The sequence below is a fragment of the Microtus pennsylvanicus genome, chromosome 5, assembly GCF_037038515.1.
Source record: "Microtus pennsylvanicus isolate mMicPen1 chromosome 5, mMicPen1.hap1, whole genome shotgun sequence".
NCBI classification, from domain to species: domain Eukaryota; kingdom Metazoa; phylum Chordata; class Mammalia; order Rodentia; family Cricetidae; genus Microtus; species Microtus pennsylvanicus.
Window position 1 is genome coordinate 110,665,698 of NC_134583.1, and position 26,777 is coordinate 110,692,474.

At 37.9% G+C, this 26,777-nt stretch overlaps 1 protein-coding gene across 2 annotated transcripts in view; it reads right to left on the reverse strand.

The window, feature by feature from the left end:
• The window catches only part of Prkg1 (protein kinase cGMP-dependent 1), a 1,110,483-nt gene that overhangs the window by 175,000 nt on the left and 908,706 nt on the right, over positions 1-26,777 (reverse strand). For both annotated transcript variants that reach the window (XM_075973828.1, XM_075973826.1), the window contains exons 6-7: positions 21,035-21,112; positions 15,982-16,076 (exon numbers count right to left, since the gene is read on the reverse strand). In XM_075973828.1, coding sequence (XP_075829943.1) covers positions 15,982-16,076; positions 21,035-21,112 — 173 coding nt within the window. The remainder of the gene's footprint in view (positions 1-15,981; positions 16,077-21,034; positions 21,113-26,777) is intronic.

A 26,777-nucleotide genomic window follows, 5' to 3' on the forward strand; every position in this document is an offset into this window, starting at 1 on the left:
AGTGAAAATTACAATGGAAGAGAATTGAAGAGAAATACCATAGAATCATCCATAAAATTGCAGGATCAAAGATGGAAGAGGCACAGATACCCCAGATAGAAGAGATGGAGAGACTGACCTTAAAACTGAAGCCAGGGTGACAAGGACCATAAAGGTGTGCTTAATAGAGAAACTCATAAAGGAGAATGTGTTAGCGAAAGATAGACAGACAATTTTCCCCCAAGGCTGTTGTCCAGTGGAATTTTCCTGTTAGTATAGTCATCTCTTAGGAGAGATGCAGACATCATAGTCCACTCTGAATCATGGCAAAAATAATAAAATTAAAAATACAAGCCAGCTCATCAGCTGCTTGCGAATGATCTCCCGTTTTCACACTTAGTCTTCCTTTGAGCAAAATAATTTCGCTGAGCAGCATTAGGGACTTTGGCATTACTAGAAAAGATTTTTTTTTAAGTTATATAATTAAATTTATAATGACTCTCCACTTTAGCAATTGGAAAATTAAGGAAATTTTTGTAGTTACAGAATAATTTATATTGTTTCTAATAAAGTTAAGAGTAAAAAATAATAAAAGTAAATGTGGAATATGGTAGTCTTATGTACGTGGGAAGTGAATCAACAGCCTCAATGCTGGCCACATATGAATAGGGACATGGTGGCAATAGTTGGCTCACAGTAGTACACAGAATAATGTATATAGGAAGGGAGAAAGCCACAAACTATCAATAGTGCTCTGTAAGAAAGTTTCTAAAAGTTTCCATGTTACAAAGTCATTTTTATTCTGGAGTAGATAGGTTCAGAAATCTAGAAACACACCTTTTATATTGTCATACACATGAAAAATTATGATTTTTGGAAAAATTCAAAATTCTAATATTAATTTCAAGTGAACATACCATATGTACAATTTTGTTATGTGGTAAAAAAATAAAAGTTTAAAGAAAAAAATTAGTTCTCCAGGATGAGAAAGTCATATTTCTAAGAAAAGTAAGTGAATAGTGCAAATCAAAAAAAAAAAAACCTATATTCTTCTTATGTAACATTTATGGAAAATGCCGTTTCAGACCAATATGTTTCCTCACATAGAGAATAAGAGTGCAGAAAGAATGTTATGGAATAGAGGAGGGAAGGGGGGATAGAAGGGAAAAGAAAGGTGAGGGAAGGGGAGGAAAAAGGGAAACAAGAGGGGTGGGAAAGGGAGGGAAGGAGAAGGGAGGAAAAGAGAGGGGAGGAGAGAAGAGGGGAGGAGAGGGAAATGGAGGGAGGAGAGAAGTGGGGAGGAGAGGGAAATGGAGGGAGGAGAGAAGTGGGGAGGGGAGGGAGGAGAGAAGTGGGGAGGGGAGGGAAAGGGAGGGAGGAGAGGAGATGGGAGAGGAAGGGAGGGGAAGAGAGGGGAATGAAAGGGAAGGGAGGAGACTTATCCCATGAAGATACTCAAAATTATTACTTCACAAAAATCAAGCTTTTCAATTAAATTTCTTAATTAGAAATGTAATTTCATAATGAGAGCTTTCCACATCTCCAGTGCATCGAACAGTAGAGGCAGTGGTGGCTAATGGGCCCCAGGGGAGTTAGTTCCCTTTACCTGCTTGAGTACCTCAAGGATACAATTAATATTTTAAGTGAATTTTAATAGTTTAGTAATGAGACCTGAGTCATATAAACTGTACATATTTGTAGAACACAAAGTGAAGACCATTGACATCTGTAGACACTCTAATTAACACACAATCAATACAGTGAACATGTGCGTCACCCCAAAGGTTTCCCAGTTTCTCTTTATAAGATCTACGTTATGTCAACTCCCATCCCCAGGTGTGGTATGCTTTGTTTATCTATGGATTAATTAGTATCTTTAGAATTATAGCTAAATGGAATTAACAATGGATACTCTTTTATTTGGCCTCTTTCATTCATTACAATTATGTTACCAGACATCTAGGTTTTTGAGTGTATTAACACTTCATTCATTTTCCTGCTGAGTACTATTTCATTGTATGTCACGTTTATCTGTTCGTTCCTTTACTGATGAATGTTTGAGTTGTTTCAAATGTGAGGCTATTTGCTACTAAGAACAAAATTCATGTGCGTGCACATGTTTGTATGGACCCCAGCTTTCACGTAAGTACCTAGATTGTCTGGCAGAAGGTATACTGAATATATTTTTAATTTAGATTTTGAAGAAAGCAGTCATTGCACAAGTTTACTAGACACCTATCAAAAGCACATGAAATGTCTAATGGCAACACGCACACCCAAATACACAACATGGCCAGCTGCTTTCATTTTAGGTATTTCAATTTTTGTGTGATGGTATTTCACCGGTCTTATTTTTTATTTCTCTATTATCAGTCATCTTTAATATTTCCATGCTAACTTGCCATGAGTTCTCTAAACTGTGGGCCCAGATCACTCACTCATTTAAAACATTGGGCTGTTAGATTTCTCATTGTTGATAGTTAAGAATTTGGAAAACTGGGAACAAATCCTCTCTTGGGTATGTGATTGCAAAACAAATATTTTCTCCAGTATAAGAATTATCTTTTTTGGGACCTTGGGAGCTCAGTCCAGTGCTCCAGTGTGGGTCTCTGTCTCTATCTCCATCCATCGCCTGATGAAAGTTCTAGGATGATATGCAAGATATTCGTCAGTATTGCTCTAGGATAGGGTCATTTCAGGTTCCCTATCCTCAGCTGCCCAAGGAACTAACTGGGGACCTCAGCTTGGGCACCTGGGAGCCCCTCTAGGGTCAAGTCTCCTGCCCACCCTAAAGTGGGTCCCTTAACTAAGAATTGTGGTTCCGTGCTCCCCTATCCAACCTTCCTTTATCCCGATCCTCCTGTTTCCCCAAGTCCCCCCTCCTTTCCGTCTACCTTTTCTCTCCCCATCTCCCCTTACCCCCATCCCACCCCACCCCCAAGATCCCACTTTTCTCCCCGGCAATTTTGTCTACTTCCCTTATCCAAGAGGATAACTATATGTTTTTCCTTGGGTTCACCTTCTTACTTAGCTTCTTTAGGTTCGCCTATTGTAGACTCTGTGACCCCTATTTATGGCTAGAAACCAATTATGAGTGAGTACATCCCAATGAGGAGCAGAAGGAGGGAGAACATGAGCAAAGAAGTCGGGACCACGAGGGGTGCACCCACCCACTGAGACAGTGGAGCTGATCTACTGGGAGCTCACCAAGGCCAGCTGGACTGTTACCAAAAAAGCATGGGATAAAACTGGACTCTCTGAACATGGCGAACAATGAGGGCTGATGAGACGCCAAGGACAATGGCACGGGGTTTTGATCCTACGCAATGTGCTGGCTTGGTGGGAGCCTAGACAGTTTGGATGTTCACCTTCCTAGATATGGATGGAGGGGGGAGGACCTAAAACTTACCACAGGGCAGGGAACCCTGACTGCTCTTTGGACTGGAGAGGGAGGGGGAGAGGAGTGGGGGGAGGGGAGAGGGGTGGGAGGAGGGGGAGAAGAGTGGGAGGAGGGGGAAAAGAGTGGGAGGAGGGGGAGAAGAGTGGGAGGAGGGGGAGGGAAATGGGAGGCTGGGAGGAGGTAGAAATTTGTTTTTTTTCTTTATTCTCCTTTTATCAATAAAAACAAAACAAAACAAAAAAAAAGAATTATCTTTTTTTTTTTTTTATAACTTACAGTGGCTTTCACACAATAGATTTTGTTCTTCAGTGCTGGGGTTAGAACTGAGGGTGGTCATGCTAGGCTCTATCCGTAAGCTATCTGCCTACCTCCTAGAAGTCCTTAGCTTTAATGATGTCTAATCAATCGTCTTTCTTTCTCTAAGGAATAATGATGTAATGTCATTGTCATTATCTAGGAAAACTTTTTTTTTTCCAAAACAGGGTTTCTCTATGTAATTCTGGCTATCCTGGAAATTTCTCTGTAGACCAGGCTGGTCTTGAACTCAGAGATCTACTTGCCTCTACCTCCTGAGTGCTGGGATTAATGGAGTGCACCACACTGCCCACTAGAAAAAGTTTTAACCTAACCAAAAGTTAACAAATTTATAACAGATTCCTTTACCTTAAAAATCTATGAAATTTTATTTGATATTTAAACATGCAATCCATTTTAAAATTTTTCTATATGGTATGAGAGATGCACATTATAGATCCAAATTATTTGTTTGTTTGTTTATTTAATGAGGAAGAGACCTGGTCAGTCGTCCACATCAACTTAGATCATGAAACCTAATATGGACAAGTTCAACAGAACCGCTGTATACGGGCTGTCCATGCATGCTTCAGCATTGCCAGGGCATAAATTTCAAAACTTTTTTTAGTTTTTTAATGTATGTCTAATGGGGTCGACACCATTTGTGGGAAAGAGCTAACATTTTTTAAAGAAATTAACTTTGAACCTTTGTTGAAAATCAGTCAGCAAATGCTATGAATTGAATTGTGTCCACTAAAGAAATCCTATTTAGAAGCTCTCAAACTCACAGTATTTTGGAAATGGAGACTTTGGTAGACAGATGGCTTCGGATGAAGAGTCTGTTTGACTGCAGTCCAGGTCATGGATCTGTGACTCTTGTAAAAAGAGATACCCAGAGTTGCAATCACTCTAACTACACATACTAAAAAGTCTGCAATCAAGGAAGATGTCACTAGAATGTGACATGACTGCCCTGATTTCAGACTTACAGTCCTCACAACTATAAGAAAGTTCATTTCTTTCGGCTAAGCTACCTATCTATGGTATTTGCCATAGCAAAACTTATTGGCATGTAGGTTAGCTTCTGGGCCCCTCATTGTGTTCCAAGATCTATTTGGGTATCTTATCTTCAGAACACGCTCTCTTATTTGTCATTGCTTTAAGGCACAAGGAAGGTCAGTAGGATTCATCTCCAACTTTGCTCTCTTTCCTGGCCAGTTTCTCTCTGGTAGGGCTTTTGTATTTTCATTATAATTTTAAAATTAGCCTGTACATTTCTTTAAAAAATTATTTTGGGCATTTCGATTAGGATTGCAATTTCTCCAGGGTATGTCATATAATTTTTGCTGGGTAAGACTGACATATCTTTCTCCATGTTTGTATCTAACCCTTTCAGAGTTTTTTATGATGTAGTATATAATGATTTTTATTTCACTTTTTAATTGATTGTTGTTTGTCTGAATCATGGGCAATCAAAAAACTTGTTGATGTCTTACAAAATGATTCTAGCAAGAGTGACTTGGTTTGCATCTGTTATATTCTGCTTGAATTATTCTAAAATATAAATCTTGTGATTTTTCCAGTTCCTACAATGTGGAATAAGACAATTACCATGTGGTATATTTTTTCTGACATATGTTTCACTTGTTTATCAATGTATAAAGAATAAGAACCGTGTGAAACCAAACCCACCTGCAATGCTGATCTCATACGGACACAATCTCAATCTCAGAATAAACAAATGATGTTTCAGCTGTATAATTTTGACAAGAATATTCAGAGATAATTTTGAAACATCTAAAATACTTTTCCAGGCATCACAAGTGGTTAGTGCAATAACAACAAATCTAGCCAATTAGTATCTGTGTTTCCTGTCCAAAGGATGATTTATAACGAGCCATTTTTCTTCTACACTATAGAAAGAAAAAAATTAAGAAGCAATCATTTAGATTTGAAAGAAATAAAAATGACAAATACAAGATGCTAGCAGAGTTCATTAACAAGAAAATTAGCTTCAAATGAAACACTTTTGTTTTTGAAGAGATTTTTCAAATTTACATTCTTTCTTATCTTGTGGCACCTGAAGAGAATTATTTGTCTGAATGATATGTTGGAGAATAACAATGAGGGATTAGATTGTTTTCTTAAGTAGTCAATTTCCACCACTGACAATGACTGTCTGCTTAAGGGAGCTTGGATAAGGAAACTATTTGATACAAAAAAGTACTATGATATCTCCAGCCATCCATGGGTATCTGATCCTTAATATGAGAAATAATCACTGAATCACCAAAAGCACCTTTCTAAAAAGAAGCGCATCTTATAAATCTTTCATTCTGCTATACAGAAAACCTTGAAGATCCTTCCAAACTGATAGAGAAAATTCATAAAATTGTAGAATTTAAATTCAATGTGCAAAAAAATACTAGCATTTACATTTATTAACAATGAATATTTTGGAAAAGAAATGGATACTGATCTCATTTATAATGGCTACAAAAAGTAAAATAGAAAATCATTTAGCTGAGGAAAACAATTGATACAGTGGAAACTATAAAACACTAATAGAAATTTAAAAAGACATAAAAATACATTACCTATCTCTAAAGTGGGGAATTTTTTAAAGTCACACAATTCGAAGCTATCTATAGATTCAAATTATTTCTCGCCAAAATTGTACCATTTTTCATAAAATTGAAAAAGATCTAAAATTCATATGAAACCACCAAGTAACCAATAATAACACAAACACAAACAAGCTAGTTTCTGTGAACATTGATATATTCCCTGTATTTGGGAGGCTAAGACAGGAAGACAGTGGATTTAAAACTGGCATGGTCTACCCAGTGTTTTCTTTACCAAATTGAGCTATGTATGTAGTAAAATTCTGCCTTAAAATAAATAAGTACCCCAAGACAGTTATAAGCATAATGAATCAAGAAGAAGGTACCTGATTTTAATCTGTACTAAAATGAATGGTAATTAAAATGGTATAATACTTCCATAAAAATCAACAAAGAACAAAGTCACTGAATGTAGCAGAATAGAGAGCACAGAAATTAAATCAAATTTACAAATCCATATTTGTTTTACTTTTGAAGAAAGCTCCACAAACCTACAGTGAAGACATGTTCTTCAACATATGTTGGCAAAACTGTATATCAATATGCCGTATATCCAATCAATTCAGTATGAATGGATATTTAAGCATGAGGTCTAGAACTAGATAAAAATAGAATGAACAGCTATACAACACTGGCCATACAGTGACTTTTTTTAGTTACTATTCAAAAGCTTGGGAAAAAGAAAGCAAATGTAAATAAACAGTGTTTTCTTTTCCTTTTAATTGCTGTGATGAACAACATATCCAAAAAGCAGCACAGGAGGAAAGGATCTATTTCCTCTTACAGTTTACGGAACTGGAGTAGGAACCTGGAGACAAGATCTGGAGTAGAGACTACAGGGGACTGCTGCTTCTTGGCTCACTCTGGCTTGCTCAGCTACAATTTCCAATGCAGCACAACCTATCTACCTAGAGATGGTACTGCCCATCATGGGCTGGGTCCTCCTGCACCAATCATCAGTCAAGAATATGCCTCAACACCCATTTCCACAGTCCAATTGGGTGGCAGCAAGTCCTCAGTTGTATTCCCTCTTTCTAGATGACTCTAGTTTGTGCCAAGTTGGCATAAACCAATCAGTACCAATGGGACTAGAATCAAAAGGAATGATGAAAAGAGGGAGGAGAACCTACAAATTAGGATTCTGTTTGCGAACTGCACCTGATGAGAAATTAATTCAGACAAGGAGCACAAATAACTATTTAAAAGGATCAAGAAAATGTCATTAAGAAATGGCAAAAGAAATAAATAGACACTTGTCAAAACAAGATGCAGGAGTGGCTAACAGAGACAGGAGACAAAAAAGCTCATCGTCTCTAATCATTGAGGGAAAGCAAACTAAAAAGAGAAGAAAATGTCATCTCATACCTGTTAGAATGGCAGTTACCAAAAAGGCAAAAGATAACATGTATGGACAAGGGCGTGGAAGAGATAATTACACATGGTCCGTTAGGATGTAACTTAACCATTATGGGATATAGTACTTAGCCATAAGGCGCATTTTGGTGAGATAGACTGGAGTAATAAGCTTGACTTATTTGACTGATTTGAGCTATGATGCAGTGTACTGAATATAACCATGTTTCCAATAATCTACACATTTTAATTTTTGCTAAGAGAGTTCATTTCAAATGTTATCGTTACAAAAAACTTAAATATTTGAAGTAATGTTAATTGACTTGATTTAATTATTCTATATGGGCTGCTGGTGGTGGTGCATGCCTTTAATCTCAGTACTTGGGAGGCAGAGACAGGCAGATCTTTGTGAATTCGAGGACAGCCTGGTCTACAAGAGCTAGTTCCAGGACAGCCAGGGCTATTACTCAGAGAAACCCTGTCTTGAAAAACAACAACAAAACAAAAACAAAAAAAAAGGATTTGATGGAGTATTAAAAATCAGAACAGCACTTTTTAAGCTACAAACACACACAGCTACAGCTGTCAAAACGTAATTTTTCCAAACTAGTACACACAAACACACATACACATGCACACACACATAGCTTAAATGGGGCTGTTGGATATGATGTCATTTGTAAAACTGTATACTAAATCAGAGACATACTGCTACTTGAAGAAAAGATAAGCCTTATAGTTAGATATAGGTTTTAATAATTTATGCCCTAATAAAGCTTAACATGCACATTAAAGTCTACTATAATGATGATAAATATTTATCTACTGATAACCTACGTCTGTTAAGGTGAGTTAAGTTTATAGTGTCGACTGCTAGTTTACTAACTAGATTACTGGATGCATTCAAACAATTTCACAACAAACTTTATATGTCAGATCTTAATCATTTTTACCTAAGTGCAGAAAACAAGTATGCCAATTCTGTTCATGAAGAGTCATCTTTGTGGGCTAGAGAGATGATGGCTCAGCAGATGAGAGCACTTCCTGTTTCTCTCTTTCTCTCTCTCTCTGTCTCTCTCTCTCTGTCTCTCTCTCTCTGTCTCTCTCTCTCTCTCTCTCTCTCTCAACTTTCTTTTTCTTATTAAATGCTTTCAATACAATCTTTTCTTATTTTACACCAGTGGCACAATAGGTTAGCGCTTAACACGTGGTACTCGTACAGAACTTCCTGCTTTTCTAGAGGACCCAAGTCTGGTTCCAAGAACTCACAATGGATGGCTCACAACGCTTTATAACTCAAGCTCCAGGGTAGCCAATGCTATCTTCTGGCTCCAAGGGCACCCTTCCCTGCTTCGACAAACACATAGCATAAACTCACACATTTACACACAAATAAAAATTATGAATTTTTAGAAATCATTCTTGCTGTTGGGTATATAATCCCATCCAAATGCTAAAATGCTCATATAACACTCAACAAATGAGATGCAGAGATTGTCTGTCTCACTATGTATTCTTCAAAACCTGAATATATTTTCATGTCTCCTCCGATGGTTTTCTTGGTGTTAAAGTAAAGTGGTTAATTGTACCCTTGATAATTTTATATCAATATATAGCAGGATATGTAAATATTGTAAGTGTGGTCAGTTACTTCTATATCCTAGGTATTCAAGTCCTGTGTGATGCTGGCAACACAGTTCTAACTCTGAGTTGGAGCTTGTTAAAGTTAAATTATTCATCCATGCAGGAAAAGCCAGGCGTAACAAACGATCATAGGAACTGAGTGTGTGAAAGTTAAATATGCCATAGATAAGACGACAAAAGGAATTTTAGTATATCTAGAACATGTGTTATCAAGTAGTGACTGCAGTGATATGGTAGCATATTCCACAACAGGAAACCTTCCAGAAGAAAAGTCAAATGGCCCAGTCTGGTATGGAGTATTGTGTATCAAACTGTTCCCTCAGTACCCAAATCCCATGTCTGAGCATATGACTACATTTGAAAAGAAGGCCTTTGCAGATGCAACAGAATAAAAAGGAAGTCATAGTGGGTTAGAGTAGACCTGAAAGCCAATAAATACATTATTTGGAACCGAACAAAACAGTAGCCTGCACAATGGGAAAAGAATTTCACCAACTCCATTAGACAGAGAGGTAATATCCAAAATATATAAAGAACTCAAGAAACTAGACATCAACAAATTAATTAATGCAGTTTAAAAATGGGGTACAGATCTAAATAGAGAATTCTTGTCAGAAGAATCACAATGGCTAAGAAACACTTAAATGTTCAGCAACCCTTAGGGATCCATCAGGAAAATGCAAATCAAAATGATTTTGAGATCCATCTTACACCTGTCAGAATGGACAATATCAAAAACACAAGTGCCAGCTCATGCTGGTGAGGATGTGGAACAAAAGGAACACTCCTTTATTGCTGGTGGGAGCGCAAACTTGTGCGGCCACTCTGCAAACCAGTATGATGGTTTCTCAGAAAATTGAGAATCAATCTACTACTTTAACCCAGCAATTCAATTCTTAGGCAAAATATGCTCCATCTCTTTAAAAGGACATTTGTTTAGTCATGCTCATAGCAGCTTTATTCATAGTAGCCAGAACCTGGAAACAACCTAGATGTTCCTCAAATGAAGAATGGATAAAGACAATGTGGTCCATTTATACAATGGGGTATTACTCAGCTGTTAAAAACAATGACATCATGAAATTTAAATATATTTGTCCTTATTGTATATAATTTTGTATTAGGCTTAGAACTCTCTTATTTAAACAAAAGGGAGAGATGCTGTAGAAAATCCTACAGCCAATAGCCTTCAAGTTATCCACCCACTGGGGCGTGGCCTCTTATACTATTTATGCTGATGTAGAGCATGCATTTGGCCTCTTTTCTGGCTGCGGGATTTGGTTTCTGTTTTCCATTCCAGCAGAGGATTCTGATTTGCGAGTTTACCCCTAAATAAATAACTGTCTTTTATTCTAAGTTCTGAACTAGTGTGCAATTTCTTTTAAGCATCCTTCTTCAGTATAATTCTGTTTTTATTTTAAAGAAAAATACTGGAAACCAGAAAGTAGGTTCCAGAATATTAAGAAACTTTCTCATGCCCATGCCCCTGAGGGAAGAGTCTAGAGACATAGAGACTTCTGAAAACCTGACTTTGACTTATTACCTTGAGTATAAACGTTAACAGACTTGTCATGTGGCTCAGGTCTTCAGAATAAAAGGTAATAGCTGAGGTCGTTTCTGGATGGAAGAACCCTGATTTCAGTGGTCTGGTATTAAATGTCACTATTTTTGCCATTCTTTGACAGCTTCGGGGCTACATTTGTGCCTGGAAATCTGTTCCAGCTGTAAAGGGATCAAATCTCATTGATTCAAAGGTTGTGATCTAAGAAATCAGAAATTACTTCGCTTGATTAGCTTACTGTGCAGAATCAGAAAGGGATGAAACAGAGGTTAGTTAGCCAGCTCGCCTGGAGTTCCAAACGAACGCGGGATTCACTTGAAATCTTGCTATCCTAGTTGTAGCAAGAGCTCCACATTTCCGTTAAGGACCAAGTGAAGTAGACAGGAACATCTTTCGAATGGGAATAATGGAGGTGAAGGCCAAGGTGCAGATGTGGTAGTGCTGGCAGCAGGCCACTTTTGGGAGGCACTCGGGTCATTTCTAGGAACTTGCCCAAATGCCTCCCACGTCTCCCCTTGGTCAATCCTCACGACAACCCCAAGGTAAGATGTCGTCATGATCTTCATGGTAGATGAGAAGAGAGCCTCTCGCTGTCTCATATTTAGTAAATGATAAAGTGGGGTCCCACCCAAATCAGACACCTCTGCTGAAATATTTGAGCACATGCCATGGTCATGTGACAGCAGAAATGAAGCTGGGTGGCAAGGAGCTCCATCCCATCTAATTCATCTTGGTCTTACGTCGTTCTCATTACTTGGCATATACACCTCATGGCTGCTTTAGAAGTTGACATCCAGTGCTCACCTATGACCCGCATGGTTGAGGTCAGAGAGAGAGACGAAAGAAGGATAAGACAAAGGGTAAATGAATTATTTCACACTGATCAAATAATTTCAACCCAAGTGTTATTTTTATGCCCATAGGGAGAAACTTACACAAGAAGAAAAATATTTTCATTTTTCTGGCATACAGAAGCCATTATCAAAGGACAAAAAAGTGATTGAGTCAGACAATAGTGCATAATTTGTTTTATACAAAGCGATCAAAGTGAATATATAAGTGACTCCAGCTTCCCCAGTAACAGTAAGCTGTTGGGATGGATGTTAATAAAACAGCCTAAAAGATGTCTATAGTTAGAATTCTAATGCTTCCACTACAATGGACCTAAAGAATGTTACCTCTAGAGGCAGACTTTTACAGTGTTCAGGGGCTGAGTTCCATAGACAAGATATAAAATTGATAATAAATATAAAATTTTCTCCCATGTCCCTAATCAGTGTTCATATTAAGCTGTCTCTAGATTTTTAAAAAGAATTCTCAAGAGTATATTAATTTTATCTAAATACAAGCAGAATTAAACAAAAATTCCCAGTACAAAGGAATTTTTATTTGTAAGCAAACCACTCATCTGAAATGGTGTTTGATATATGCTCTGAATACAAAACTGTTTCTAAGGCTAAAGGTATTATGTAGTTTGCAACTATTAGCCAAAGGATACACAGTTGCCTAAGACTTGAAGGCATCTTGAAGTTACAACAACTTTTAAGTAACTTAGAAGTTGATTTGAGTAAGTGTGAAACATTGAAATTTAAAGAAAGATAAAGAATATAGATTCAGGTTGAAAAATCATTACTGACTGACTGTCTTAGGGTTTCTATCGCTGTAAAGAGACGCCATGACCACAGCGACTCTCAGAAAGGAAAACATTTAACTATGGCTGGCGTACAGTTTCAGAAATTTATTCCATTTTTGTCATGGCCGATAGCATGGTTGTGTGCAGGCAGACATGGTGCTGGAGCAGGCAGCAGGAAGTCAATGTCACACTAGACCTGACCTGAACATTTGAGACCTCAAAGCTTGTCCCCTGGTGATGAACTTCCTCCAACGAAGTCACACCTACTCCAACAAGGTCTCGCCTCCTCATAGTGCTATTCCCTATGAGTCTGAGAGATCATTTTCTTTCCAACTACCATACAGAGCTAAGATACTGACATGTCAAAGCATCAAAACAAGGGACTGATCAGGTCATGTTTACTTCGGAGGCTTTCTTTAATTAAAGTCTTAATGTGATATAAGTCATGTAAAGGATATTTTAGAGAGGTATCTCTAATTGACAGAAATCACCTAATTGCAACCCACGAGCCATTCTGCAGAAGCTGTTAATGAGCTTGCAGATTTGTGCTTTCTAATCAAGATTAGGAATCAAATTTCATATCCTACTCATGTTTTTCTTTTTAATAAGCTGAGGTCACATCCTTGTGGAGTAGGCTCACGTGGGAGTTCAGCAACTGCTCTCTTCATTACAGAAGGCTTTGCAAACTGCCTTCTGGTTTTACCCACTGTCTTAGTTTCATTTCCTGTTGCTGTAATTTAAAAAAAAAATCACCCTGACAAAGGCAATTTAGAGAAGAAAGAGTCTATTGTAGCTCACAATTCCAGGATAACTCCACTGCTGGAGAAACGTGAAGCAGCTAGTCACATCTAGTTGAAAGCAGAGGAAAAAATGAACACGCGCACACTTGCTGCAGCTCAGTTCTTTCTCTGCTCTTGCATAGTGCAGAATAGTCTCTATCTAGAGAAAGGAACCATCAAAACCTTCCCACTCATCAACATAATCTCTCACAGATTTGGACAATCCCTTTTCAAGACTACTACTAGGCAATTCTAAATTGTGTCAAAATGATATGAAAAAGTTACCATCACACTCACTATGGTGCTTTAAATGAACATATTGCCAATTTTTTTTCCTAAATTTTTATATTTATATCCACAGACTAGTGCTACCATCAACCTGGGGCAAAGAAGTTCCTTTTTGCCGAGGGTAACAATGTATTGACTTATGTCTGGCAAAGGTGCTGAGAATGAATGAGCGCTCAGCCCTAACTAGGACATCCATATGGTCCCTCATCAAAGACCCAGGGAATTCGGAAGAAGAGGAGGTAGAAAGAATATAAGATTTAGAGGACAGGAAGGAGTTGCCACGAGTTACTGCCACCAAGAGACTACTCAGCAGTTGGAATCAGGAGCACACAGACAGCAAGGGATACCTGCACAAGACTGTGCCTTAAACATCCCACCATGTCGAGGACAGGACACATATCCTAAAGACAGACATTTCCCAGGGAACTCCATGAGGCCCCACACTTCCTAAGGAGCTGTTGACTGTTAACTGTTGCTACAAGAGGTGGAATTATTTTATTTAATGGGGAATTCATTTGGGGAGAGAAGTTAGGAAGAAGGGGTTTAGAGGAAAACGGTATATGAAAGAAGGAAGTGAGGGATGAATAAAATCCCAATGTATCATATATATATATATATGTATATATACACATATGTGCAAATGTATATGTATACATGAAACTGTCAAAAATTATTCAAAGTGGATACTAGAAAGAATGCAACTTGGAGTTTAGTAACATAAATTCTGATATCAGAACAAAACTTGGTGAAATTTTTATAGCATTGTACTTTCTAGGAAGGTATTTTCAACTATGAAAGCCATCTGTGCTTGGTGCCTGATCCCATGACAATAAACTACAAAAGACCATCTTTTGATTTCCATTCCTGATTTATCTTTCAGCATTTGACTTGTGATTTTAGTTGCAAATGATTAGAAACGCTTCTGGGGTTTGTTTGTCTCCTTTGTTTTCATTATTTTCTCATTTGGTTTTCTCTGTGGAAATAACATTGTTTTCAACAGAAGCAGACGATTTTTAAACCACTGAAATGACGCAGCATCATTGTATAGAACCCTACACACATTAAATAATCAGAGAAAAGACAGATATGGCATGAGTTTCGCAGGCTTCAGTCTAGGGATACAATGCTTGCTGTGTCCTTTTGGGAACACACTGTACTTGCTTTCTTCCTGTTTGGAAATTGGGAAAAATCTAATGGCAAATGCATGCTCACCAGACAAGGAGCCAACAAACCCATTGAAAGATAAATAGAAAGTTATTGTAGTTCATTCTCAATTCCCCTCCAGTGGTACCGTCCAACTAAGGACTTTAGAGATAGCCTGGTTCTGTTACTGTGGCGTTGAAACAAGAAACAGAATAAAACCTGCCCCTTGACTGTGACACCAAAATCGAAACAGCCTAAGCAAATTTTACAGTACTTTTTGATGAGTGCTTATAATCTTAAAATGATATTCTAATCAGAGTAAATTCTATCCCAGTGTTATAGAAACAAAAACAAAGTTTTAGTTGGCTCTTCTTCAAGTTCTGCAGATTCATTGAAACTAAAATCTCAAAAGTATCATATTAATTGATAAGGAAACATGTTGCTTATTGGTAGATAAAGGCCCCCAAATTATTTGCCATGCATTCTGTAAATGCAAATCACAAAACCAACTTGGCTACTCTTCCATATGATTTGAGAAGAACTCTCAAGTTCTTGCCATGTTCCCGAAAGCTGAATTGAAAAAGCAAAGTTGGAGTCATCTTAACGTGTACCTCCACGAACCCAGGATTGGGAGCTTTCCCACAGTGAACTCAGGTGTGTGCATCTTGCGGTGACAACAGTCACCAGAGGTGACCATCCTTCTGGGAAGGCTTCACTGCTGATTCACTGATGGTACCTTTTAAGATTTCAAATCTTCCTCTGATTCCAAGAAAAACTGTTTGCAGTAAGGTCAAGAGTCCCAGCCCTCAGACAGCAGTGGTAGTACATGCCTTTAATCCCAGCACTCGGGAGGCAGAGACAAGTGGATCTCTGTGAGTTCGAGACCAGCCTGGTCTACAAGAACTAGTTCCAGGATAGGCTTCAAAGCTACAGAGAAACCCTGTCTTGAAAAACAAAAACAAAAACAAAACAACAGAAAAAAATCAAAAACAAAAAAGAGTCCTAGCCCTGTTGTTTCAGTTATATAGAGAAACTTCACTTAAGGAACACAGAACTGAAACATGTTCTGGTTAAGATCTCATGTTTATGTTAGAAGCTTACTCAACCCTACAGCCAATATAAAGAGATCACAAACCCAGCTGGAATTTAGGAAATACAACAGCCAAAGGTCTGTGTCTGGTATTAGCGCGGGCCCAAGGAGAAGGGTCTATTGTACCAGAAGCTCAACTTTTCAGTAAGCTGTATAGTATTCAAACAAAAACTGTGCACATGTGATCACTTACCCCTGCAACGCCTTCTCCCCAAACCAGTCTCCCTTCCCTAAAGTTCTAAGAAAGACTGGGTCTTCACTTGGTGAGTCTTCCCGAGTGACATTCACCTACAAAGAGAAATGAGCATTTAAATCAATTGCCTACTTGCAAATCCCATGCTTTCCCAAGAATTTATTCTACATATTTCATCTCCTTTTCAAAAATGCATTGTTAAGAAATAAGAATTTCACTTAATCTTCATTGGTACTCTCGATTTTATTGCCTTCAATGAAACAACCATTTTGATGAATTTAATGACATATTTTGTCAATGTTTTTCCTTTGTTTCTCAATGGTGTTTACTTGTTGTTTGGGGAAAATATAATTACCCTAAATACTACTTTGCATTCATTCATTTCTTCAAGATATAGGAATAATAATACTACTACTGGCCATCCAGAAAGGTTAAATAATTAAAATTCACCTACCTGAAAAATACAATGCATTAGAAAACTAATTTATTGAGACAATGCCAAGCACTTAAGCACATTAAAAACAGCATGCTTCAGGCTTTTCAACCTAGACATTGGATGTCAATGACCAGAACTTTTATTACTATTAGGGAGGTTTGTGCAAGGTAAAGGAAATTCAATTATTATTCTCCACTGATCCATTTGATTACCCTTCTACATGGTGTTTCAAACCATGAAAATTCCGTTTTAACTGTCAGTTCCCACTAAGCTATATCATAGAGATGCTAATTTGCATGTTGATGAGGCTTTTATAGATGAAGAAGTTGCAGTGGGGAGTCGTATTTAAAGTAGGAGTTGCTGGTTCTATACTCTCAGGGGTTCTGATTCATTCATGTTAATATAAGCAGCTCAAGCACATTTCCTCTATTTGCATAGCTGTCCCATTACATAAATAGTGTACAGCTTAGCAATTCCCTAGATGCAACTATAGCTCCCAGTTTTATTCTTATATGTCGTTACTATGATACTATTAACAAATTTTCTACCGATTTCCCTGTACTTGTGTTCTGGCCCCCATGAGTCAGGTTTCAGTGGGTCAATGCTCACACAAATGAAGAACAAGTAAGGACAAACATGTTCAGTGTTTCCAGTGCTGATGCTGACTCATGGAAGTTCATATATATTGTGCTGTCATTAGCACTTAGCACTGTAAGGTGGTAGCTTTCTAGGAAGGCTGGGCTTAGAGAGCATTGTCCTGAAGCTAATAAAGGAGGAACATTTTTTTTCAGATTATATTTGGCTTGGATGATTATATCCAATTATCCTTGTTGACTAGTTTTCTATTGGATTGGCCTTTGCTGTAAACATTGATGGACATGTTTTTGCAAGAACTACATTTTCATTCCTCTAGAATCAATAAAGAATAAGGTTGCTGGATCATATGGGAAACATTTTATTAACTTTTAACTTTTAAAGAAGCAGTCAAATTGTTTTTTTTTCAGAATAGTTTAATTTTGCCATCTTAGTCAATAGTGCCTTAGAAGTCTCCTTGTTTTGCTTTTCAGAATTTGATATAGTCAACATTTCCTTCCCATATAGATGCTATTAACCATGTAGTTGTGTCTCAGACTCATCACTAAGGTTGATTTTTTTATTCATTCCTAATGATTTGTGTTGGGGAGTGGGCATGTGCGGGTGGAAGGTATGTGCACATGGGAGCAGGTGACTTAGAAGTCAGAGGCGTAGGATCCTTTAAAGATGAAATGAAAGAGAGTCCCCTGATGTGTTGTGGGCACTGGGAACCAGACGTGTCCACTCCAGAAACGGTGTGCTCTCTTGACAACTGTACCATCTCCCTAGCTGTATATTACAGGGCTTTAATTTGAAATGTAATAATTCTGTTCAATTTTGGAACATTTCATTTACAGAGGGATAGGGTGTTGATGTAAGACTGTTGGGGATATTTGCAGAATTCTTTGATGCTTCCACCCTGTGTTGAAAATGCCATGTTCTCAAAGAACAGGAATCTACCAACTAACGAACAGAGAAGGAACTTAATGTCTAAGTTTACACATTGCTGCTGCAAGTATCAAACTCCAAATTTCAGAAAAAAAAACTGTAAATTTCCATTGAGAGAAAAAACAAATTTTTAAAAGTTTATATTATGTTTCTCTTTTGTGTGCGTTCATTTAATGGAAGAATAAAACATGGTCTACAGTTAGATAAACAGAACTGAAGAAGGGGAAATTGTTCGTTTCTCTGTGACCACTGTTGTGCGTCTCCTCCTCACAGCATTTTTTTTTCAAAAAGAAAAACTTCTATTTATCACTGTGGTGGTTTGAATATGAAATCACTAGAAGCTAATGTGTTTGGGTCCCTGACCACTAACTGGTGGAACAGTCTGGGAAGGATTAGAAGGTGGGACATTGTGGGAGGAGATGTGTCACTGGGGCCCAGCCTAGAGGCTTCAAAACACTTGGGCCATTCTTAAAGTCTTTTAGTTTCTCTGCCTTCCAGTTGCAGAAGAACCTGTAAGCTCCCAGCTGCTCCTACTGCCACGCATTTGCTCTGTCACCATGGACTCCAACCCTCTTAAACCATAAGCTCCAAATTAAATGTTTTCTTTTATTAGTTACCTTGATCATAGACAACGAACTAAGGCAGGTGTTAACCAAGACAGTATCTTTACTAGGACTCAGTGAGGAGAGAAGCCTGATAACCGGGCTTCAAACCTGACACCCACAGCATGAATGGAGAGAACTGACCCCTGCAAACTGTCCTCTGACCCGCACTCTGCAGCATGCACACACACACACACACACACACACACACACACACACACACACACACACTGTGACACATGCATCCTCATTCTAGCATGAACTCCCACAAAATAAATAAAAATCCAGTAATATATTTTGGAAAAAATTCTTTACCAGGGTTGGTTTTTATAAATTTTATATATGCATGGGGAAAATTTACATTGGTTTATTTACAATAAATAGGTTTTATAATGAGTTTATTTACAATTCTAATTTCATAGCTTATTTACCTTGGAACCACTATTTTCTTTCCTATTCCATACAATGGAGACAAGTGTGAACACCTTTTGCTTCTTGCCCTGATTTTAATGTATCATTATAGAATTAATATAATGAATGCAACAATTGTCAGAGTTGTGAATCATAGCCACTAACTTGTATGACTTGAGAAACTAAGAAAAATTCTATAGTTGGTTTAATGAAAAACTTGACTGTGTCCAAGGAATCTAATACATTATGACTGTGTCTCTCTCAAAATTCTAATACTGCACCAAAGTACTGCCAAAATAATTGGCTCTTGTGGTAAAATCTCCAAGTGCTTCTATTTATACAGGCTACAGAACTCATAAAACAGAACCCCTAATGCACCTGCTTCCAGCTGAAATAGGTTTCAACCGTCTTGCTTCAGGCAATACTGGCAATTTGCAGTAAATGGGACAGTCATAAGTGATTGTAGGGTGTCCTTCCTAATAGTTAAGCACAGCTACGCCTTGGCAGCAAATAATTAGAGTTTGGAAAGATAACAAAGTCAGACTCCAGTATAAACTGTCCTCCTGAGTTCATCAAGTGGTACATTAGCAGAGAATTTTCTATCCCTGACTCCTTAATCAGCTTTAGCTAACAAAGAAGACAGTAAGTAACAAAGTTTGCCAGTTTGTTATGTAAACCACAGTATATTAGCATTTCCTGGCCCCTAACACAGGAAAATATAAGGTATGATTTTAAACATAACTATATTTAAACATGTCATTTTATTATTCCCTTCATTAAAAAATACTACATTTCATTGTGTGAATGTTGGCATGTAGATGGATATGCATACTCCATAGATCCAAAGTGTCCAGATGGAGGTCAGAGGACAGTTTGCAGGAGTTGATTTTCTCTTTCTACTGTGTAGGTCCTGGGTATTGAACTCAGATCTTTAGGTCTGTTTGCACTTGCCTTTTCTTGTTGAACCCTCTTCACTGGCCCCTTATGATGTCCTTTATGAAATCAGTCCATGATGTATATTTCTATTCCAGACTTCCAGATATCAATAAGATGAACATATACAATAAAAATGTGTAAGATTTGTATATTTTAGTATGGTATGTCATTGCTATAAACATTGAGATATATGTAATCTTGATCCAGAATTAGTACACAAGAATCACCTAAAATTTAGAGTCTCCTACCTTTCCTGTTTATAACATTTCTGTAAGTCTTCTGGTATATATTCTACAGTACAAAATTTAGTCATTTTGTGCAATGGTTAAGACATAAGTTGACTAATTACAATAATGAAACAGGCACGTAAGTCTTCTCTAGGTTTTCCATTTTCTAGCCTTTCCCTCCCTATCTCTCATCAAACCTGATATATATAAAAAAAGAAACTCTCTTTAAGGATAATTTACAATGAAATGTTAAGTTCTAGTGTTTGGGTAATATGAGGTTAGAGGACTGGTGTAAGTTTACCTAATTTCTTTTATTTATTTATTTATTATTGAAAATTTCCACCTCCTAGTTTACCTAATTTCATAGTTCCAAAATAAATACTATAATAGATTCACACTGATTAAAAACTAAAAGAGCAAAAAAACACAGAATGATTTTTTTTCATTCATAATAATATCTGCTTTTACCCTTCCTCCTATACTTTACTACTATTAATAGCTTCTTGGCATTCAATTAACACTCTCCATGAAGCTACAATACAACATACATATATTTATATCAGCATTGCCTTTAAGACATCAAGGCATTGGCCTAAAATGAATAAAAGAAGTTAATTTTAGAGAATCAAATTGGGGCCATCTGATTCCAAAGCCCAAATATTTCGTTATAAGTAATTACTGTTCTTAAAGACTAGATAGATTTTAAATAGTCATGTGTATACTTTGGCTGATGGATGTCTTTCTGTTTATGTGACTTAGCAGTAGCAACTAGTGTTGTGGTTGTTAATATCCAGACATGAAGTTACATGCCTTCTTTTTTTAATCCTATTTTGGAAGCTCCATTCTCAGCTAGAGAAAGGGTAGCTCACGCAGGACAAGACTCAGTGGGTGCGTTCTTGTAATGTGCTGCTCACACTTACCTTCCCTTTGCTGATGATGAAGAAGGTGTCTCCTCTTGCCCCCTGCCTGATGATATATTCTCCATTTTCATAGTGTGTCTGAAAAGTAATAACAGTAACATAAAAACGAGACATTAATAAAGGAATTATATGCGAAAAGGAACATGGTTTTTTCAAACACCAGCCCTAGGGATGCATTCATGCTGACATGACTTTACCCGTATTCAGATTGTATCATGGTTTAAGAACGGATAACAGTCGATCAAATCAGGAATGACTATCGTGTCTATAACATTTACTTAAAAACCTGTAGTGAGTTTCATTTTTGTCCATAATTATATTTTTATCTTTAAGTTTATTATTTCAATTGTTTGACAAAACCTGTTCTCCTATCAACTAAGCATGAAGCTAACTAAGCTCATGTTTGGATAGTACTTTGTCATTTCCATTGGTTTTTAGTAGTTTAATAATAGCAGTCTTAAAAGAATAAAGAAATTACTGTGACATCCAGAGCATCCTTAGTGGAGGTTAGCAGTCTCTGAACACTTTTTAAGGTGCCCATCATCCCTTAATATCCTTGCTTGAGCAATTTGCATTTGGCCTCATTAAACAGAATATCTTAATTTTGTGGTCAGAATTCTGGTCTGGATGGGGAGAGAAGTAAGACCAGAGGAGAATTATCATAGTCAGTGGGTCAGCATCCTGAGGAGGACCTCCCTGATAGCTCTGGTCCCAGAGTAAAGATTACTCCTGCAGTGAATAAAACTGATTCCATAAGGAGCGGTGGGAGAAAATTTATTGCTCGGTCAGGAGGCAAAATGAGTCCGGGCCATCTGGCTCTATGCTCCTCCGCAGCTTAACAAGGGAGCCATTGGGAAGGAAGATGTTACCTTGCACACTCCTTCCTGGACTACACAAAATGCCCAGTATGCTGGTGACTGTAATTCATCCTTACACTCTTTTTTTAATGCTATTTTTCTTAATGATTATTATATTATGTCTTAAAGTCACCTTTCATTAATACTTGCCCTTGAAAGAATGGTAATTCTTCTCTCCAAGCACCTAGAAACTCAACAGAGCATCTAAGCTGGTGCTTACTAGTTCTCACTCAGACGTAATTTATTTTCCTAGTAACAAGTTTTTTAAGTAACAAAGCTTTTCCTTATTCCTTCTCCCATTCTCAACTAGCAGATGGCACAAACAATCTGGTGTGTGCCTTTAAAGACTATTTTCCTATGTTCGCACACACATAAATATATGCATGGATGTATATATACATATATATGCATACAAATAACTGTCTCTGGGGTTGGAGAGATAGATTGCTTAGTGGTTAAAAGTGTAGACAGCTCTTGCAGAGGAACCTAGCTTGATCAGGAGGCTCACAATCATATCTATAACTAGCTCCAGGGCCATCCACCCAAATTCCTAATAAAACTAGAATATATATATATGTATAAATAATATGTTATATATTATATGTATATGAAATTTACACACACACACACACACATATATATATATGAGCAAAGTCATTTTCTTCATTTAAAAAGATCATCGGCTTGGTTTTCATTTCTTGGAGCATTCTGTTGCTTCTCTTGGGAAGGTCCAACTCCCATCCAGGAGAAGCATGATCCTGTCTGTACTTCCGTGACATGACAGGAAAATTTGATCCATTATATTGCTCAGTTTGGAAGTCTGTTCATCTCTCGCACCTAACAAACATCCCCTAGCCCAAACTCGATTAGTAAGAATGGTAAAACATCTTACCACCATTTATCACAAACTTCATCTTATTTCCCGCTTAGTTTCTAACAGAAGATGAATCAAAACACACAAAGTAACATGGTGTGTATACTTTCATGTCCAACATAAGTAGAAGGCTTGTGCAAAACCTGTGTTGGAGAAAAATCTTTCTCCTCTGAAGGAGGCTTCAGTTCCAATTGGAGGATCAGAACAGTATCGCTGAATGTTTAAGCAGGGAAGAGCCACTCAGGAATATGAGAGCTCACAGCCCATAATAGTTATATAAGAGTAGTCAGAGTGTGTTTAGGGAAGAAATGCACAAACTCTAAAGAATTTCTCACCCACCTGAGATATTCCTCTTGTCTCTAATTTAAGGCATACACTTGCCAATGGGGTGGATACTTTTCTTTTTCAAGCGATTTGTAACTCACATTACTTTAATACATTTCTTCTTAATTAAACAAAACAAATTAAACAAAATCCCTATATATAGGACAGTTATTGCCTCTCAACAAGTAAACAATATTCATAACATATCAAAAGATAAACCAAACTAATACAACACTGCTGAAATTTCCCATGGGTCCTGTCCTGCATACCCTGTACTGACAGGGGGCATCTGGCTGCATCTGTCTTCTACTGGCTGGATGCCAGCAGCACCTTAGTCCCAGCAGTGTAGGCAAAGAATCTCCAGACACACCCATTATGGAGGAACATCTGCCCTCAGCTGAAAATAGGCACTATCAATCTTTCACATTCAGAATCTCCTCATTTGAGTTGAGAGCTCGGTAGGAGAATCCAGACGCAGTTCTACTGTTAAGCTGTAGGAGTCATCTGAGTGTCTTAGTATCATCTGATCTGGACTTCTGTTGAGGCAGCATCACAATTGCCATATGTATTATTTGAGTTCACCTATACAGATTTTCACTGGACATGTGTTTCCAGCCCACATGCGCTCATAAGACACAGGGGTCTAGAAAGTAGCCTACTGGATAAGTACTGAAGCATAACAGGTTTGGAAAAGATAACATTGCCACGTCACAACCCAGGGACTATGATGACTACGTTATCCTGAAATGTTCAGCTACGCTTTGAGGAAAAGGAGGAGGAGGAGGAGGCATGCTGATCCTTTGAGAGTCTCTCTAGTTACGTGAATCAGATGCCAGAAAATTTAGTGTTTAATAAAGACCATTTTGTCGTGCTTCCTTTTGCAAACTTCAAATTAAGTCTCAGAAATAATACAGAACTACGAGAGGGCAGAAACAACAATGAGAGAGTTTCCTTTAAAAATGTTTCCATGCTTAAAATAGAATTAAACGCAGCTCCCTATCATGGCCTTTACTACAGTAAATGGTCTGCTCAATGTTGCTGTTTCCAGCTCCTTGTCACATTTTCCCACTTTGTCCCCCAGCCTGCTGGCTCCCCAATGTCAGGTCCTCAAAGTGCTCCACACGAGGGCTATAGACTCCCAGGGCTGCATGCCAGCTAGTCTCCACTCCGATGCTCTTACTGACCACCCATGTGATCTCACGCACATCATCATCATCATCACACACGTGGCCTGGCTAAATTAGGTCTCTCCTATATATGCTCCTATAGTCCTTCATAATTCACAGAACTCTTTGATCTTATACTAGTAATTTACTTCTACGACAATTCTCTCCAGATTATAAGGCAAAGATTGGTTCTTGTTTTGTTCAATTTGTTGATTTATCTCTCACACCTAACCCATTTCTTGGAACAGAACAGGTATTAAAACGTTTTAACTAGACAAACTGCATAGATTTCCATAATGCCCACCTTTGGCATTGCCCATCTGGCCCAGTCATGGTCTCCTATTGCATCCATTCTTATCACTGCAACCAAAGTGATGCAGAACAATTGCAATTATTCCAGTGGTGCATTGTTGCAATGACCCCAAGAAGCATCTCACTGTGGTCTGTGAACATTGTCTGTATTCTGACTCCTACTTAGGCTCCATCCTAGATTTACCCTGTCTCCATCAGTCACTCTGTTTCAGATACAATAGCTTTGTCATTGTGCCTTGTCTAGCCAGACCAGGTCCTCAGGTTATAACAATCTTCCCCAAGATCTTTGCTCTTATGTTGTTCCCATGTCTAGAGTCTTAACACACTCTATCTAATTCTTAGTATCTTCACTTACTATCTAAGTTATTACATTCTATCTCTACCATTGGGGCTGCTGGGATTATTTTCTAAAGATAGACATTAATGGGACATACTATCGGGCAGGTCTGTATCACAGCCTTACCATCTTTGCACTGAGTGACCCAGAGAACAAACAGTTCAACTTTGGCTCAACACAGTGCCAGAGCTGATTATGACAAGCTCCCATGCTGCTGAAAACAGTAAGAAAGAATGTCTCCACAGTTGGGAGCACTGGGACCATAGAGGTTTAACCTTGAAAACCAACATATGACTAGCACCTGGACCACTGGCCTGTCGGGCTGGAGGAAAGGCAGACCTGCCAGGCGGTGCCTCTCAGACTTGGGGTTGATACAAAGGAATGGGAGGGGCTTGGAAATGAGCACAGACGTATCTTATTAAAGGAATTAGTGGTATCGTTACCATAATGAACAGTGATTCTTTGACACTTTCCTGAAGCGTCTAGTAGACCCAGAAATATATAACCCCATCTGGGACTAGGCTCCACTTTCCTTACTCAATTCAGCTTTCTCACGTGGTTGTGAGATCTGTTCAGGGGGCTGCAAAGGGCATCTTTTATTAATGGGATAGAAAGCATTGAGTAAATCACACATAGTAAGGATAACCATTGACTATAGAAGTTTTGTATGTGTGAATAATTATGTAGATGCTGAACCCTGGTGTGAACAGCAAGTGTTATTTAATTTCTAAGGTATTTTTCCTTTCTTTACAAAAGAAACAGGAAAGTGAGGTAACTTGAATTTTATATCATATCATCTTAAGAAAATTTTATTGGTAGTAAAAATGATTGGCCTGGATTCTCTTCTTTTTGCTTCTATTTTTTACTTTGAAAATTATTTTACTTTGAAAAGGTGCATATGGGAGGTTGAAGCCCTTCTTTAACAGGGTAGACAATCAGGATTTATGCAAACACTTAAAAACTGAACTTACTTCTTTGTCATCCCCCCTCACCCGGGCTCCCTTCTAGCTCCTAGTGCTTTTTTCCTGAGTTCTGACAATATACAACTACATGTACTAATTTTTTTTAGTTGAATTAAGCAAGATTTATTTTCTGCTAGATAGGGCTATCTTCGTAAAGCAAGGTTTGAGAAAATAGCTTTGAACATAGGAAAAAGTAGAGCTTATGAAGCCCCGAAAATGGCAAGGATAGGAGGATTCTAAGGCTTGGGCAACTTGGCATAACATCTTACCTTCTCAGGGTAGAGGTCAGGGTGGAGGGTGTAGAACATATCAGAATCCAGAAAATGGGTCGATACATGGTCAAACCCAAGTTTTATAAAAAACAGGAATGAACTTATTTTGACCTTCTAATAAGATGGAATCAGGCTGGTTCATCAGGGACTGGGTGAGATGGAAAATATACGATGTTCATACTGACATTTGGTACTACTCCCAGAGAGAGAAAAACTCCACAAGCTTGTCTGTCTCCCAATGTCAAACATCCCAGAGTTCTTTAGAGCTTAGATCACATCATTTTCCATTAAGTCTTTCAGGCACATTCAGAATTTATGATTCAAAGACAACAGTTGTAGCCTCCTGGACTAACTGAATCCTTACCCAGAATACCAGACAGAGGAGGAGAAAGTCTGAGCTAAAATTCCACAAATGCTTGGGTTTCCTTTGATGTTTAATTGAGCTCTTCTTTGGTTACTCCATCCTCTGAATGGATTTTCAGTCTCCTGGTTTTCGTTGCAGGGATTCTGATGTAACCATTTTCATGTAACATAGTGATTCAGAGAGGGAGCAAGAAAAGCACACAAAATGCTGAAAATTTCTAAGAGAAACAGGCTCTTTCAGCCTCATTCATTTCAAAACAGAATGAAATCATTTCT